Source organism: Phalacrocorax aristotelis, chromosome 9 (assembly GCF_949628215.1).
Source record: "Phalacrocorax aristotelis chromosome 9, bGulAri2.1, whole genome shotgun sequence".
In the NCBI taxonomy this organism is placed as follows: Eukaryota; Metazoa; Chordata; class Aves; order Suliformes; family Phalacrocoracidae; genus Phalacrocorax; species Phalacrocorax aristotelis.
In genome coordinates, this window is record NC_134284.1 from 10720872 (window position 1) to 10736055 (window position 15184).

The following is a 15184-nucleotide window of genomic DNA, read 5'->3' on the forward strand; positions in this document are numbered from 1 at the left end:
ATACTTTAAAAAGTTGCCTTATTTTTCATATTACTAGGTTTACTTATATCCTGGAATACAAAAAGGAAATTAATTTTCTTTATGTCACCAGAAAGGATTTTAATGAATTACAAATTCTTTGGGAACTATCTGAACTTCCCAAAAATCTGCAAACATCATGAAACACAATTCAGGCTTTGGCCATGGACAGATTCTAATATCCTTGATAATTTTTTACCTCTGTCTTCATTCAGAGTAGCTTCCAGAATAATGCCAACAAGTAAATAAAGCATAAAATCAGAGCACAGACTTAAAAAACTGGTATAGGAATTACTGGGATCATGAAAAAAAACAGCTATAAGAAATATTGTATGAATTTTTGAACACCCCAACCCCATTTCTGATTATTTAATGAGTGACCTGACAGGTTCTGTGATCAACTCTCTGTATGCCTCCATGTTTAATCAAAACATTTGTGCAGAATATAAGCACTGAGACATAAAGTGAGAGTTACATTAAAACTACTATTTAGGTGTAAACTTGCATATTTTTGAGAAACAGGGAACTGTATTTTAATGAGAGCCCTGGATTCTGTTCCTTAAAAGAGAAAGAAAATTAAAGGCCTGATAAAAAGGCTTTAGCCAACAGAACACTCTCCATTGATTTCAGAAGGACGTGAATCAGGCCCTTAAAGCAGCAAGTCGTTTAGTACTGACTGCTAAATTTATAGCACTTCTTTATTTTCTCTAAGCATAACAGCATCCATTCATCACACTGCAGTAACAAAGCCGTAACCTGATATATGACAAATATTACAAGCTTAATGGCTGATGTCCATTACTGACGGGACCTGCTCACCATTTAGAAAAGATTGGCACTGAAGGATTACTGAGCAAACATAGCACCTGAAAAAACTTGCATGCAGGAGTCTGTCATCAGGTGTGTGATCGAGGGCATTACCCAAGAACGCTGGCTCTTATCTGCGGTTGGAAACTGCTGCGATTGCCAACAATTCTCAACAAAGAGCTTCCGTCATGGAAGGCTGATACACCGAGCCAGTCTGGTGATGGTTTACCTTCCCAAGGCTTCATTCCTTTTTATGGATCACCTGAGACCAAGCAGCACACCGGTCTTTAATAGCTTAAATAGCAGGACAGCCTAGCAAACTGATGACAATCAAGGGAAAACCAATCCTTTTTGGTAGAAAGACAAAATTCCAAGCATTCCCTGACGGTAACTTAGAAAGACCTACTTCTAAAACTGCATTTTCCCAAACAGGATGCTGAGGAAAATGTTCTTGCCACTGATTCCTACCATTTTGCAATGACAGCTACCTCTCCTTACATTAAACTGCTCACTAGTCAATTTTTCACCTTTTACACCGCTACAATTGTTCTCGGCAATACGCTAAATTGCCTTTCTCCCTTTTGCTTTATGTAACACTAGATAAAATTAGTATTATAAAATTTTGGAGAAAGCCTATGAAAACTGATATTTGTACAACAACATACTGTTATTTTTCTTGTAATATTAGAGCTTTGAAAAATTATTAATTATTTGCAATTATTAACACGAGCTGTTGAAATACTGATCGAGACATTTTATTTTTCTCAGAATTGTGACAATATATTTCCTTTGCACAGGATTTTAAAAAATGTAACTGAAAGTTTTGGTTTGCCTTTTACATACTTCCTAACGAAAACCTAAATTAGTTTTGATATTTTAATTAAACTACCCATTTATTAAGAAAAGATTAAAAAATTGAGATGAAATATTTTAATATGTTGTGACCCAGTAAACATATGAAAACCTGAATATTATGCAAGTATATTATTTTTGTTTTCAGAGGTAGAGGCACATTATGTGAGAATGTATTAAAACAAAGGCTCAAATGCTAATTCGTTAGTACTTTCATCCACAAAATGGATTCTTCTAAATCACAGCGGCAATCAAAATAATAAACATTACCTATATACTAAATGATAACTCATACCGGATATAGACAATATATCCAAACAAAAGTTGTGTAAAAAATGAGCCTTTAAAATATCTAAGACATGTTTTGATATTATAATGCATTTCATACAGAAAACTATTTGAATTCATATTTTTACTTTAAGATATAAGTGGAATATGAAATTTGTTATAAAACGGGGTCTTGCAAATAAAAGGATGTACATTAATCAAAACTTGACTTTTGTCAAGTCAGGAGATAAAATTATTTTAGGTGGGATTCAAATAATGAAAAATGAGTTTTATTAAGAAGTGTTTTAACAGTACGTAATCTGAGCCTCTACCTAGCTTAGGAGGCATCAGGAGTGTAGAAGTATTTGTCCCTGCCATTGAGTTCAACTGCAACAAAGAACAACGAATAGTGTATTGGGTTTGGCTACCAAATACAGAGCTGTTTACTTATTATGGGAAATTCCATTTATCAGACTAAAATAAACCCTAAAAATCATTCTGTGCTTGAGACACCCAGTGCATGACAGTGAGCTACAAAACAGTGTGTATGCAAGTTCAGGCAAAGCCAAAATATACAAAAATACACAAACACTGAAGGCAAGCTGTAAAAAAAAAAGGCATCGGGATTGATTTTGTGTTCCTAACTGGAGCCAGTGCTTCAGTTAGAGTTACTGCCCTGTATGCTACATGAAAGCTTCAGAAATTTCCTATGAAGTGCCTGCCAGCTTACTGTGAAAGAAGCTTTCTACGCTGGATAGACAGAATGCAACGGTACAGTCTATCTGTGCTTATACGCGTGCATTCCTGTAAGGAGATGCAGTGTTATACACGCACTGCACTTGATGTAGACATTTTTATAATTAAATAAAATAATTTTTATTGCATTAAAGTTAGTATTGCTATTTATAGGGTAAAGAACCACAGCAGGCTGTAAGTAAAGTTGCACAAGCAAAGAATGTGAAAACTAAAAAACTAACTTCGTATGTATTTAGAATTCTATTCTCTTTGAAGAGGCAAAGAGTGTAACAGGCAAAATAAACTATTTATTTTTCACAGTTTGATTCTCAGAGTCATATGGAATGCAATGTGCCCTGAAATATGAGTCATCATCCCACAGAAACACACTCTTCTAAAATATTTCCATACTTGATGCTAATTCCTCATTTTACCTTGTTTTATTTAAGACGCATTCTACATAACTACATCTACATAACTGTCAAATATTCTTAGCTATTTATATTGCTCTTTTACTTCCAGTTGGTGCATTGTTTTAGACGAATAGTTTCTCCTCCACGTTCAAGCATAGATATTCTCAACATCTAGCTTACTAAATTTCTTTCAGAATGTGACGCATGATATAAAGGAAGGCTTCAACTTGGGCAAAGAATATTGCAAAGAGAAGAGGGGTTGGTAACGATGTTGGAGGTGAATGATCAGCATACCTAGCAGTTACGGCTGCAATGGCAGCTCTGTGACTCAACAAAAAGCCGCCTGTCGGGGTAAGACTGTCTTTCTAACAAAGATGTATTTTAGAAGTTTCTCATATAATGCTACTCATCTTGTAACATTAAAAAAAACCCAACCCAATTCTTAGGAAAAAAAATTGACGATACCAGTATTTTCAGGGTATGGCATGATACAAAGTAGTTAGCAAAAATATAAGTAACATATAATTAACATACCCTGAAAACAATAAAATTATGAGTATTGAAAAAAATCTACCTATTCTAATAGGTAATGTAGTCTTACTACATCTTTGTAGTTTTCAGTTAAAATAATGAGCATATGTATATAATGGAAAGCTCAATTATTTTTGGACTGAAAATGTTTTATCACTGAATGCAATACTTCATTTTGCATAGAGTATTTGCAGAGTATCTCCCTCTGCATTTTTAGAGATTTAAAAATTTTAGGGGTTCACACTGAGCTGAATTATATATAAACAAACCATTGAGGACTACAGTAATTAAAAGGATTGACATAAAAGGACAAAGCTATGTTTTCAGATGTAACCAGTGAAGAAAATGAAATTAGATGAGGTAGAGACACGCAGATTAGAGAGAGGTATAATAATATCATTATAAATAAGTACAAAATACGGTCTAAGAAATATGTTAAACATATGTTGTCTGATTAGTTAGGTCAAGACATGAAAAAATTAATGAGGATTTTTTCTCTTGCCTGCTTCAAACTACAACTTACAAACTTCTATTTTAAAAAGAAAGCTTTTGACCGAAAACACTATTGCTCATTTTCACACGTATGCTTCCTACAAGTTAAATAAAAATGCTTTACTTTGCATTCTGTGCTGTCTGCCAGGTATTTCCTGTGAACATCCCATCTAAAATATCCTGGTTCTAGTAACTAATGTCTATAAAGAAAATCCTGGCAAGACTGTAGTTCTAAGCCTCACGAGCAGCCATTTTAAACAGAAAGCTGGTTTCGTTGTGTTGACAATCACATTTTAAACTGATTCCTTCCAGATGAAAGGATGCTTTTTCAAGCAATGTAATAAAAGTGTGAAGTCAGCTGTTCTAAGGACATAAAAGTGAGTTATCTGTTCTCTGGTCACTGTTTTTCCCCTTGATACAGGGGAATTTTTCTTTTAAAGGATAGGATAACAATTAGTCGCTACTAGAAGCCCAAATTACATGGAAATAAATAACAATTTGCCTTTTAAAGAAACACAACACATAATTGCAATTAATTTTGTGTCTCATGATACATCCACTATTGTGATTATGAAAAGTTAAATGTTATTGGCTAGATTTACATAACAGATAGTTAATTCTGACAGCTGACTATTGACAATGTCATAATAAGATTTCAGAGCTATTACCTTTTATAAGAAGGAGGTTTCAGATAGATTTCAGATCCTTTTATCTGTCTGCAGCTGGGCATGACAGCCTTGCACCATCTCAGGTTTGAGCAATCCCCTGCCCCTCCATCAGGGCTAGAACCAGTTTCTCACCTTTTAAATACAGGTTTCAATTCTGGAGGCCCTGATGGCACTATATATATACACACACCATTTCAGAACAAGCAGGTGCTGTAGGGACAGATCCCCAAAGAGTGACATGATCCAAAAGTATGACTTAAGCTTAATTTAGCTATTTAGCCTTAACAGTAATTAATGAAATCCCTGCTCAGAGGATATGCAGCCCTGGCTGTGGCTAATCTCAGAGGGGTCTTGGTTCCTGACCCGAAAGTTTCTCACTAGCTGAAAATTTTCGTACATCCCTGGGTGAGCTAAGGAAGCCCTGGGGAAGGGCAGCATGTATGGCACACAGTGTGTGAGCTCTTCCCAGCTTTCTAACTCTAGATGGCTCTTGGCTCAGCAGCTCAGCTGCCTGTGGACCACCCCTCCACACCACACAGTAGAGACTGCACCTGAAGGCACAGGACATTCTGGGGCTCAGCTATGGCACCGCATTGCTGCCCAAAGCAGGGTGAATGGTGTGGGCAGAAATGTCCCCATCAGGGCCCCCGGTACGAACCTCTGTTTGGAGTACCAGGGAATGTGGCCATCAGCGCTGTGAAATACTGCAGCCCCCCCCCCCCCCAACCAATTACTGAAGCAGGAGAAATTCATGGCCATAAAATCCTGGGCTACCAAAGTTGGCAGATCAGAGAATGATAGAATGGTTTGGGTTGGAAGGGACCTTCAAGTTCATCTAGTTCCAACCCACCTGCCATGGGCAGGGACACCCTCCACAAGACCAGGTTGCTCAAAGCCCCATCCAACCTGGCCTTGAACACTTCCAGGGATGGGGCATCCACAGCTTCTCTGGGCAACCTGTTCCAGTGCCTCACCACCCTCAGAGTGAAGAATTTCTTCCTTATATCTAATCTAAATCTACTCTCTTTCAGTTTAAAGCCATTAGCCCTTGTCCTATCACTACATGCCCTTGTAAAAAACCCTCCCCAGCTTTCTTGTAGGTCCCCTTCAGGTACTAGAAGGCTCTGGTAAGGTGTCCCCAGAGCCTTCTCTTCTCCAAGCTGAACCCCATATCTCTCAGCCTGTCTTCATAGGAGAGGTGCTCCAGCCCTCTGATCATCTTTGTGGCACTTCTCTGACTCACTCCAAGACATCCATGTCCTTCTTATGTTGGGGACCCCAGAGCTGTATGCAGTACTGCAGGTGGGGTCTCATGAGAGTGGAGCAGAGAGGGAGAATCACCTCTCTTGACCTCCTGATCACGCTTCTTTTGATGCAGCCCAGGATACAATTGGCTTTCTGGGCTGTGAGCGCACACTCCTGGGCCATGTTGAGCTTCTCATCAACCAACACCCCCAGGTCCTTCTCCTCAGGGCTGCTCTCAATATGTTCTTCACATTCAGAGAACATAAACACATTCAGAGAATCCGAAGAAACAGCATAGTATGATATTTTCCATACACTAGACTAAAAGGAGGCTTTTAGGAGCATAATTGTTACATTTTTGTATTTAAAGATGTTTGAAAACAACAGGAACCTAATGTGGTAAAAAGGATAAATATTCTTGAATGTCAAAATCTTAAGGACTAAAAATTTAAGTTCTGCTGATCTTTCACTAACTAGAGTAGATAGATAAAAATGGACTGTAAACAATTCTTGTAGGTATCTTACTACTATAATCATAAGCATCTTATAATGCAGTCATCTGATTCCAAACTGAGGCCTGTATGAGCTATTGCTATAAATATTAATACTGTAATGAGTGCTATTTACTTCATATTAGTAGAAAATAGACACTCCAGAAATCATAACTTCAAGATCAAAACAATCTGATAATGAAAATATTAAAAAAAAATACAACTTGGACCTTTAAAAAGTACAAAACAGACAATTACCCAATGTAAATGGATGTACCTCCAGTGGCCTTAGCCAATGATAATGACTAATGCCAGTTAAGGTCTGGCCTGTTTAATTCTAAGGTGCTTGTAAGATTTACGTGATTTTATTGTGTTCTGCTCCTATGGGAAATCAATAAGCATGTGTTTCATCTTTAAAGCATATGATTCTCAGAAGCAATTCTCTAAAAGCGTGTGCTTGTTTACTCTGTTGTCACATATGCCAGATCAAATTTTGCAAGTAAAACGCCTGTCCATCAGTAATGAAAAAGTGGTTAGCCAAATGCTGCCCTTAGTTACACTGGTGCAACCTCGTTGCATTTCAGAGAGCTACACACATAAAACTGGGAATTGAAGTTTTTCACATGCCAGAGCCATTTCTTATGTTTTCAAGCGTTAACATATGAAGCTGGGGGTAGGGAACCTCCAGTCAGGAACAGAGAATTCCTGCTTGAAGGGAATGATGAAAACCTCATGACAGTAACATCACTGTAAATACTGCTGACTATCTGGAGACAGTGCAGTCCACAGAACAGGGCACTCTTTGCAGTCAGGATATCCACCTTCAGGCTTAAAATTTCCGCTAGCTCCATGTATGTCCTTGGACAAACTACTTCATAAAATGGATTGCCAAATAAGTCTTCAGACCCATTCTGAATTAGGAGCCCATATCGAAGAATGCAATTTTATGTCCAACACACATGTTCCTCGACGCTCTGGTATTAACATGCTACCATAGGCAAACAAATGACCTGGTATCAGGTTGCACCATGAGAACCACCTCTGTACACGCTCCAGTCCAGATCTACGTAACGCCCTGGCACTCTATACCTCACTATCCCTGTCTGTACTGTTGAGGTAATAGTACTTCTTCTTCTGTGAAGTGTTTTGACACCTATAGGTTAAAAGAACAAGTATCATCTTCGTTTCATGACTGACTAGTGTTGCAAAAGCATCCAGTCACTTGGGATTGTTGGCCAAACTCCAATTGATTATGAGCTGGTTAATTTTTATATACTCAGAGACTGAAAATGCATGAGTATTTTATAAATAGGCATGCATACACATATGTACACAGATTTTAAAACTTAAGGCGGTATCAGAATTTCCTGAGATTTTTGCTGTCTTTATTGGGAAATGAGACAAGATTGAATTATCAAATGCAAATGTTAATTTACAAAAGAAAGCAGAATGCACATCACCTTCCTCTTCTCTAATCTTGAAAGCAGCCTTATTGATGATTTTATTCAAGGTTAAACCATAATTTAAAATTTATGGCTCAACACCCATTCAAAGTAAGAACAGAAATGACAATTTTAACACAAGTCCAAACAAACTATAGACAACCAAATGAAACTGAGAACAGAAAGACCAGATATTGCACATAGGTCTATGTAGAGTAAGACGTGGGGTAAAGGGAGAGTAAGTGGCACCAAGAACAGTTACAGGGAAAGCCGAATTACTCTGCATATATATGTCATGAAGAAGGAACTCTTGCTAATTAACCAGAAGAAATTCTGACATTCTTTTATTGTTGGGCACCTAGAAGCTAAAGTCTATGCTAAGGCATCTTTTTTCCTTTCACTGCAGATTTGTGAGCCCCATTCGCACAGAACCACGTGAATCCTGTCTTCCAAACTGCGCAGGCATGAGTGTGGTTGCTGAGTGTCGTGGTTTGCCTGCAGGGGTCTGTAAGAGCCAAGGCTCAACCAATAGGAAAAAAGGCAAAGCAAAAGGAATCACCCACTTCCAGAAGTAAATGGACAGATTAAACAGTTGGTAATTTTAGTTATGTACTAAAAAACCTTGCCACATCCCTACCTAAGTTTTTCAACCTCATGCTCCCCCAAAATATGCAAATATTAGCTTTTCTAACACTGAGCATTTCTTCTTTAAAGATATGCAAAGCAAGCATGAGGGTTCAAAAATTCAGCCCTAAGACTTTACTTTTTATCCACAAAAGCCAACAGATTTTACACAGGTTCACAGTTTAAGCCAGTACATTGTCCTTCACAATTTCAGTTACAGTTCTCAATTAGCAATATACTATGGACTATGGGGATGCATCAGGATAGATAAAGATAGACATTTTGGTACCGTAGTGCTCTTTTTTGCATCTTCAGTCTCATTTTAGCAAGGCTTGTACAAGTATTATGAGTTTGCAAGTGTGAGGCAGGCTGGTAAGGCTAGAAAAGAAATGGATCCGGTATAGATATTTCTGTAGTACAAGTGCTAGCAGATGTTTCTCAGTGTTCAGGTGGAAGTTACTTTTCTTGTAGTGGGGGCAGAAGAGAAAAGGTGCCCGCACTTCAGTTTGTAAGATCCCAGTCTCTGTAACTGACAGTGCAGGTGGGTCTCTACTAAGAAACAAGATTCTTGAAGGTAGCAAGCAAGCATGAGTCCAAGTTCACTTCTGCTCCTCCTGGTATGATGTGCTAACAAGAAACCAATGAGTGGGGCAGATAGCTGTAGGGGGAAATAACATCTTAACCTGCCACTTCTGCTTGCATCAGAGCACTTAAACCAGAGCCTAAAGTCTGGTCTTTTGATACCACAGGAATTTATGCCTCCAATAAGTGGAAATGAATTTCTGCTTCATAACTGCTCGCTGGGAAAAGGGTTTTTTGGCATGACTGACCACGTCACACTTCCCTGGTCGGCAATTTCATTGAAGGATTCATGTGCAGGGTAGCCAAGTATTTGTATCTTGTATAACACTTCTCTGGCAGCCTTTTGATAGGTCTCCTCAGCCCAGCTGGAAGAGCACACACCCAGCTGGGCCCCAGGAACAGGCAGTGATGATTGCTGGTGAGTGCCAGAGGCCGGTGCTTGCCCGCAGAGCTGGCAACCCTGCGAGTCTCCTTCCCTGACCTGTTGGCAGTTAGAAGCAGCAGAGTATCATCTGCAGCCAGCTGGGAAAGCGAGGCCTCAAGAGCACTGCTGTAGTCTCTCAAGCACTTGTCACCACGACAGACAGCCAATGGATAGAGGCAGGACAAAGGAGAGTGCTAGCAAATTCCGTAATTGATGAACAATCACTGGTATCACATAAACCAGGAATCTTCTACCTTCTGCATGTTTGCTGACAACTCCAGCTCCTGCTTAGTCTTGGCTGTTCCCCCACCTACTCCACCCATAGCTGACAAGTTTTGTGCAGCTTTATAACCTAATCCCAGTAATGTATGAGCCAGGGTGTCGCTTATTAAAAAAAGGGGTGTGGTCATACAGACAATTACAGGTACAAGAGAGTGGTAAGGTGGTGCTGAGAACAAGACAGGAATAGTTATAAAGCTATTGGGCTGTGTAAACATAGAGGTAATTGCTCCCTCCCAAACCAAATTCAACATAAATAATCAAATAACTCAGTAGAAATAATGAAGTCTCAAATGATCAATGACAATTGTGTTTTGCACTTTCCCAGGACCATCTAGATCTAAGAAAGGCTAACAGCACTTTAAGCTGTAACTTATTCGAGTGTTATAAAACTGGAAACCAGGACACTACTGCCTTTTCTATTTCAGGCAAGTTAACCAACTAATGAGAAAGTAACAGGTTTCTTGACTGAGTGCCTATCAAAAAAGCCAGCTATAACCCAGAACATTTACTGTAAAAATTATGAGCCCATGAAAATCCAAGCTTATAAGAACAAAGTTGTTTACAGACTTGAAATAACAGCATCCATCATTTTAGTGCTGTAACTCCAAATTAAGACAGTGCAGATGGGCATAATTTTCCATTCTTAATATGAGACACAACACCATGTGTCTTTAATATAAATGCAACATACACATACATTCAGCTAGACTGTTGGTTTACTCTTATATTTCATATTCAAGCCTTAGTCATTACCAAAGAAAAAGTGAGTGAATACAAAGGCAGTAAAGATGACGATGATATAAAAATCAGCCATTTAACATAACCTAACCTCTTACTTGTAGGACCTAACAAGAATGAAGAGTTTTCTCTATTAATGGTTTCAGTTAATCCTGTATTCCAACATTTTCCCCAATAAACATCAGATTATTTTTATGTTGGCTATAAAGCTGTCACTCCTCAATAAACAGATATGCTCCTGGTGAGTTTACTTGTGCTGTCAAAGATCTGTCAATTCATGTATCATCTCATAACCGAAACCAGAGAAACTCAGACGTATGGCTCCTAGTGAATCCAGCTGAGCAGAGGTTGCTCACCACCTGAGAGGATTCGTGCTGCTGCAGCCCCTGTGCAATTGGCAGTGACTGGATGCTCCCAATACAACTTTACAAAAGCCCTGAAGTTAATACTCCTGCCTCCCTTTAATAGAAAGCTATGTGACCTTTAATGCTCTGCTCAACTGAGCCTTCCTTTAGTGAGTCTCAATTAAATTTTATGTTTTGTGGCTCCCATTTTCTTGTAAGACAAGAAAAGAGTTCAAGGGATGGATCCTTCTTTGAAGAATTTAATTCCCCGTGGAGAAAATTTATTTCCATCTAAAGAGCTGCTCAAAGTCTGGGGGAAGGGAGCTTTTGTAGTGTTTTCTTTCTGTGTTTTTTTTTCTTTTTTGTTAACAAATTTCTAGTATTTTGTGAAGATAAAGGAGTCTTCAGATTCTTTGAAAAGGACAGTGTTCTATTAGTGGTTAGACTGCAAATATTTCCTCTGTCCTTTTCATTATAATGAGAAGAAAATCAGAGGGAAGGTTAAAGAAATCCTGGCCATTATTTGTGATGAAGAAGCTTTCCATGAAATCATCAGATTGCTACTGTGACACCGTAGTAACATAATACGGGTTAATTTTCAGTAAGAGGCATTGCAGCAAATGAAACATCTGCATACGTATTCACAAAAATAAGTACTTCCTAGGCTGATTCTGCATACTTGACAGCAACACAACAAGGTCAGAAAATTAAGGCATTAGGAAGTGTCTCGTCTGAGCAGGGCTCCGGCATTCTAGCTCACCGTAGTTGCTACTATTGAAAATGTAAGCACAAATGAGCATAAGCACTACTCCCAAATGTAAACATTTTCAGAAGCAGGCCATTAGTAATGTTTCTTTTCCCACTGTGTTCCTTTATTTAATTAGTTTGTCTTTTAGTCAACTTAACATAAAATCACATACGCCAGTAGGGAATTATGAGTGCTGGAGAGAGATGCCTAGACTCTTTATAGTCAGTGTACACTGAATTAGATATTTCAGAAAATCAGTCTAAAAATGCCACACACTGATGAGGATGTTTCATACTGCCAATAGGAAATAAACATGGGGCATGAATAAATTTCTTATCCCCTTCTCCCAGATCTACCCACCTTAATCTGAACACCTCATAGATTTTTTGTGTTTGCTTGGTATCTAAATGTAAAGCCCTTTCTTGGTGCTCTCTTCTGCGTATTTTTGTGGTCACCCAAAGAAGGGATTATCAGGATTCAAGGTTTCCACTAACCAAAATATTTCACAGTCACCTCTCTCACTTCCCTCACAAGTGTCATAATCACCAGGCTCCAGAAACTGGCCAGCTTCTGCAGATGGGAATGCAAGACTCGTGGAGTCAAACAGGTTTTTCAGGATTAGTTGATTACTTTTTTATTTTTTACCCAAAATTTAGGATTATATTGTATCTTCATCCCCTTTTTTTCTCGTGCTTACTACTGATGACTCTTTAAATGTGACCTTCTGCCTGTGTCTAACTTTCTGGAGAAAAATACGTATTCATAGAATTTGCTTTTTGTTTAGATCAGTATTGACTGCTTTTGCAACAGGCAAGTAAAACCCTGATTAGCTCTAGCCTGACAGAAATTTAGTGCAATCCACTGCTAAATTGCAATTTAAATCTACAATAATTTCATGTAATCATCTTCTTTTCCTGCTTACAGAGTCATGGCTTAACATAAAAAAAAAAAAAAAATATTCTGGTTTGGTTCCAGTATTGAGGCACAAGCATTCTACAGAAACAAAAACAAAAACCCCAACCCAACAATCTTCATCTCTCCTTTCTGAAGTTCATTCGCGGATGACGGCTGTGCTCAGACCCTTCGCTGTTTCTCCACAGTCAGTTTATGCCTGTTAGGCAGCACACTGTCTGAACACTGGGAAAGTAACAGTGGAATCAAATCCATTGAATAAGTGATAGCTATGTCTCTGAGAAGCATTTGAAAAACACAACATGTAAAACAAATGAAACATAGAGTTTTTGTTTCCTTCTCCCTCCTCTCCCAAATAGTAAGGGACCCCTATTTTGTATGGTACACCGAAGTTCGCAGTGTCCTGCTACTATTCTATACATGTGGGTTGTACAAATATCCAGTAACACAATATAATAATACAGTTAATAAAATAAGACCCTAAATTCAATTAACTTGGAAGCTGTGTCTTCATGTAGACTCGTTCTCCAGATATGTCTACCCATTCTTAATTTTACACTTTGTGACTAGTTCAACAAAATAAAAATACCAGTGAGTTTGGATGAGATAAACAGAGTTTTCATGCTCACTGACTTAAATATTGAAACTAGTTCTGTATTCAAAAATAGATTGACACGATTGTAAATATTCATACTTTCCTACTGAGAAAATATATTTTCCTTTTGAGAAGCAATAAAAATTAACACATACTCAGCTTAGAAAACCCCAGAAGCCACAAATTATCATTTTTGTGAAATCTTCTTAGCTTTTAAGCTTTTTAATGCCTTTTAGTGATAATGCACAGCATTAGTCTTTCATCAGAAATGAATTTGCCACTGATGAGGGCAGATGTGACAACTTCCTCTCTCACTACCTTAACAAAACATCTCTACATCTCCCTACTGTAGCAATTCAAACTATCTAGTTCTATTATCTATGCACTTACACAGTGTATCTTAGCTAAATCTTACTGCAAGAAACAAAACTGGCCTAGTTCTTCATTTCCACTGCTCGTCTCGCCTCTGTTTTTCCAGTAGAGCTTGTGGGCACAAGAAGTGTGTGCCCCACTGCACCTATGCTGCCTCCATACGGGGTATCTATGCCACTATATATAAGAACAGTTCCATTTTGATGAATATACGGATTAAAAAAGAGTTGCTATTGTATTTACAAAGTTCTTATGGGAAGACTGCCAGCTACTCAGAACTGGGCTTTACTAATTAGAGTTACCTTGATTAAAGGCTGGCTCCTGAAGAGCTCCTGTGGATAACAGGCTTAACTTTAAGCATCTGATCAGTCCCATTACATTCACTGGCTTTAACTGGACTGCTCATAAAATTAAGCGTGTATTTAAGTGCCTTTCTGGATCAGAGCCCAAGTTCCTTAGAGTTGCTCAGGCTTGGAGCAGTGGTACCTTCTGAAGCCAGCACAGTTCAGGTGACTAATGACCATATTCTCTCAGACTGAAAAGCTGTGGAACTTTACTCACACAGGTCCTGGAAACATTGTCCACCACAGCTAACTGGGAATGCCAGTTCATCAGAGCTTGGAAACAAGTACTCCACTGAACTGGCCGAGCTAGGACAAGAAGATACAAGAGCCTAGATACTGCACTGTGCTGATGTGGCCATCGTGCTCCCAATATTGAAGCAGAGTTTGCCCCAGTATCTCTACACAGCTGTGCATTCTGGTCTTTAGACATATCCTAATAGCAAAATTTGGTATTGTGAGTGTAAGCAATCCTAAGACTTTTCAAATTGTGCTTGTTAGGTAAGACTAGAAGTTTGCCAAATTCTGACAATTGCAAAAAAGGGTGGAATATAAAGAGGATCTAATGTCTGGAAAATGGGTGATTAAAAAGGTCACTTAAAATTGACAATTTTAAAAACATATACTCTTACCCTTCTCGCTGGAAAATAGTCCTAAAACAGTCCCCCAGGCTCTTGTAACTGGTTGGATCAGTTTTCCCTCTTTGAATTTGGAACCTAAAAAAAATACAATTTACATCACAGCATGAGAAGTTAGGGATTTTAAGTTACTTTTAACTTTCCAATTATTATATAAAAGGAGTTTTAAAGGTTTTTTTACACATCTGATTCATTATTATATACTGTTCCTGATATACTTATTAACACTGTTTTCATAGAAGCTATTAAACTAAGGAAAAATAGAGCTTTAGTAGTAACTTTTTTTGTAGTTTATGGAACTCACAGTATAGCTATCACCTTTGACATTTACACCTCTTTCTTGTTGTTTGAAAAATAAGCTGTTAACCCTGTGCCTGATCCAAAGCCCATTGAAACTAATGGAAGACTTTGAGTCAAATCCTGTTTTTGAAAATCTGAAATGGAATACTATCATGTGTTTCACTACGAAATGAATCTACTGTGCAGCTTCTTTCTTTTTATATCTGACACAATTACAATAAAAATCAACCAGACACATAACCACAAACTACTACACCATTAATTTTTCATAATTTAGTAATAAGATGAACAATAGAGGCAAGTACTTAATTATTTTAATTAAA

The 15184-nt window shown here is 38.1% G+C and overlaps 1 protein-coding gene across 5 annotated transcripts in view; it reads right to left on the reverse strand.

Moving 5' to 3' along the window:
* SLC25A21 (solute carrier family 25 member 21) overlaps positions 1-15184 on the reverse strand; it is a 265831-nt gene that overhangs the window by 59431 nt on the left and 191216 nt on the right. For all 5 annotated transcript variants that reach the window (XM_075103436.1, XM_075103434.1, XM_075103432.1 and 2 more), the window contains one exon: positions 14556-14639. In XM_075103436.1, the coding sequence (XP_074959537.1) occupies positions 14556-14639 (84 nt within the window). The remainder of the gene's footprint in view (positions 1-14555; positions 14640-15184) is intronic.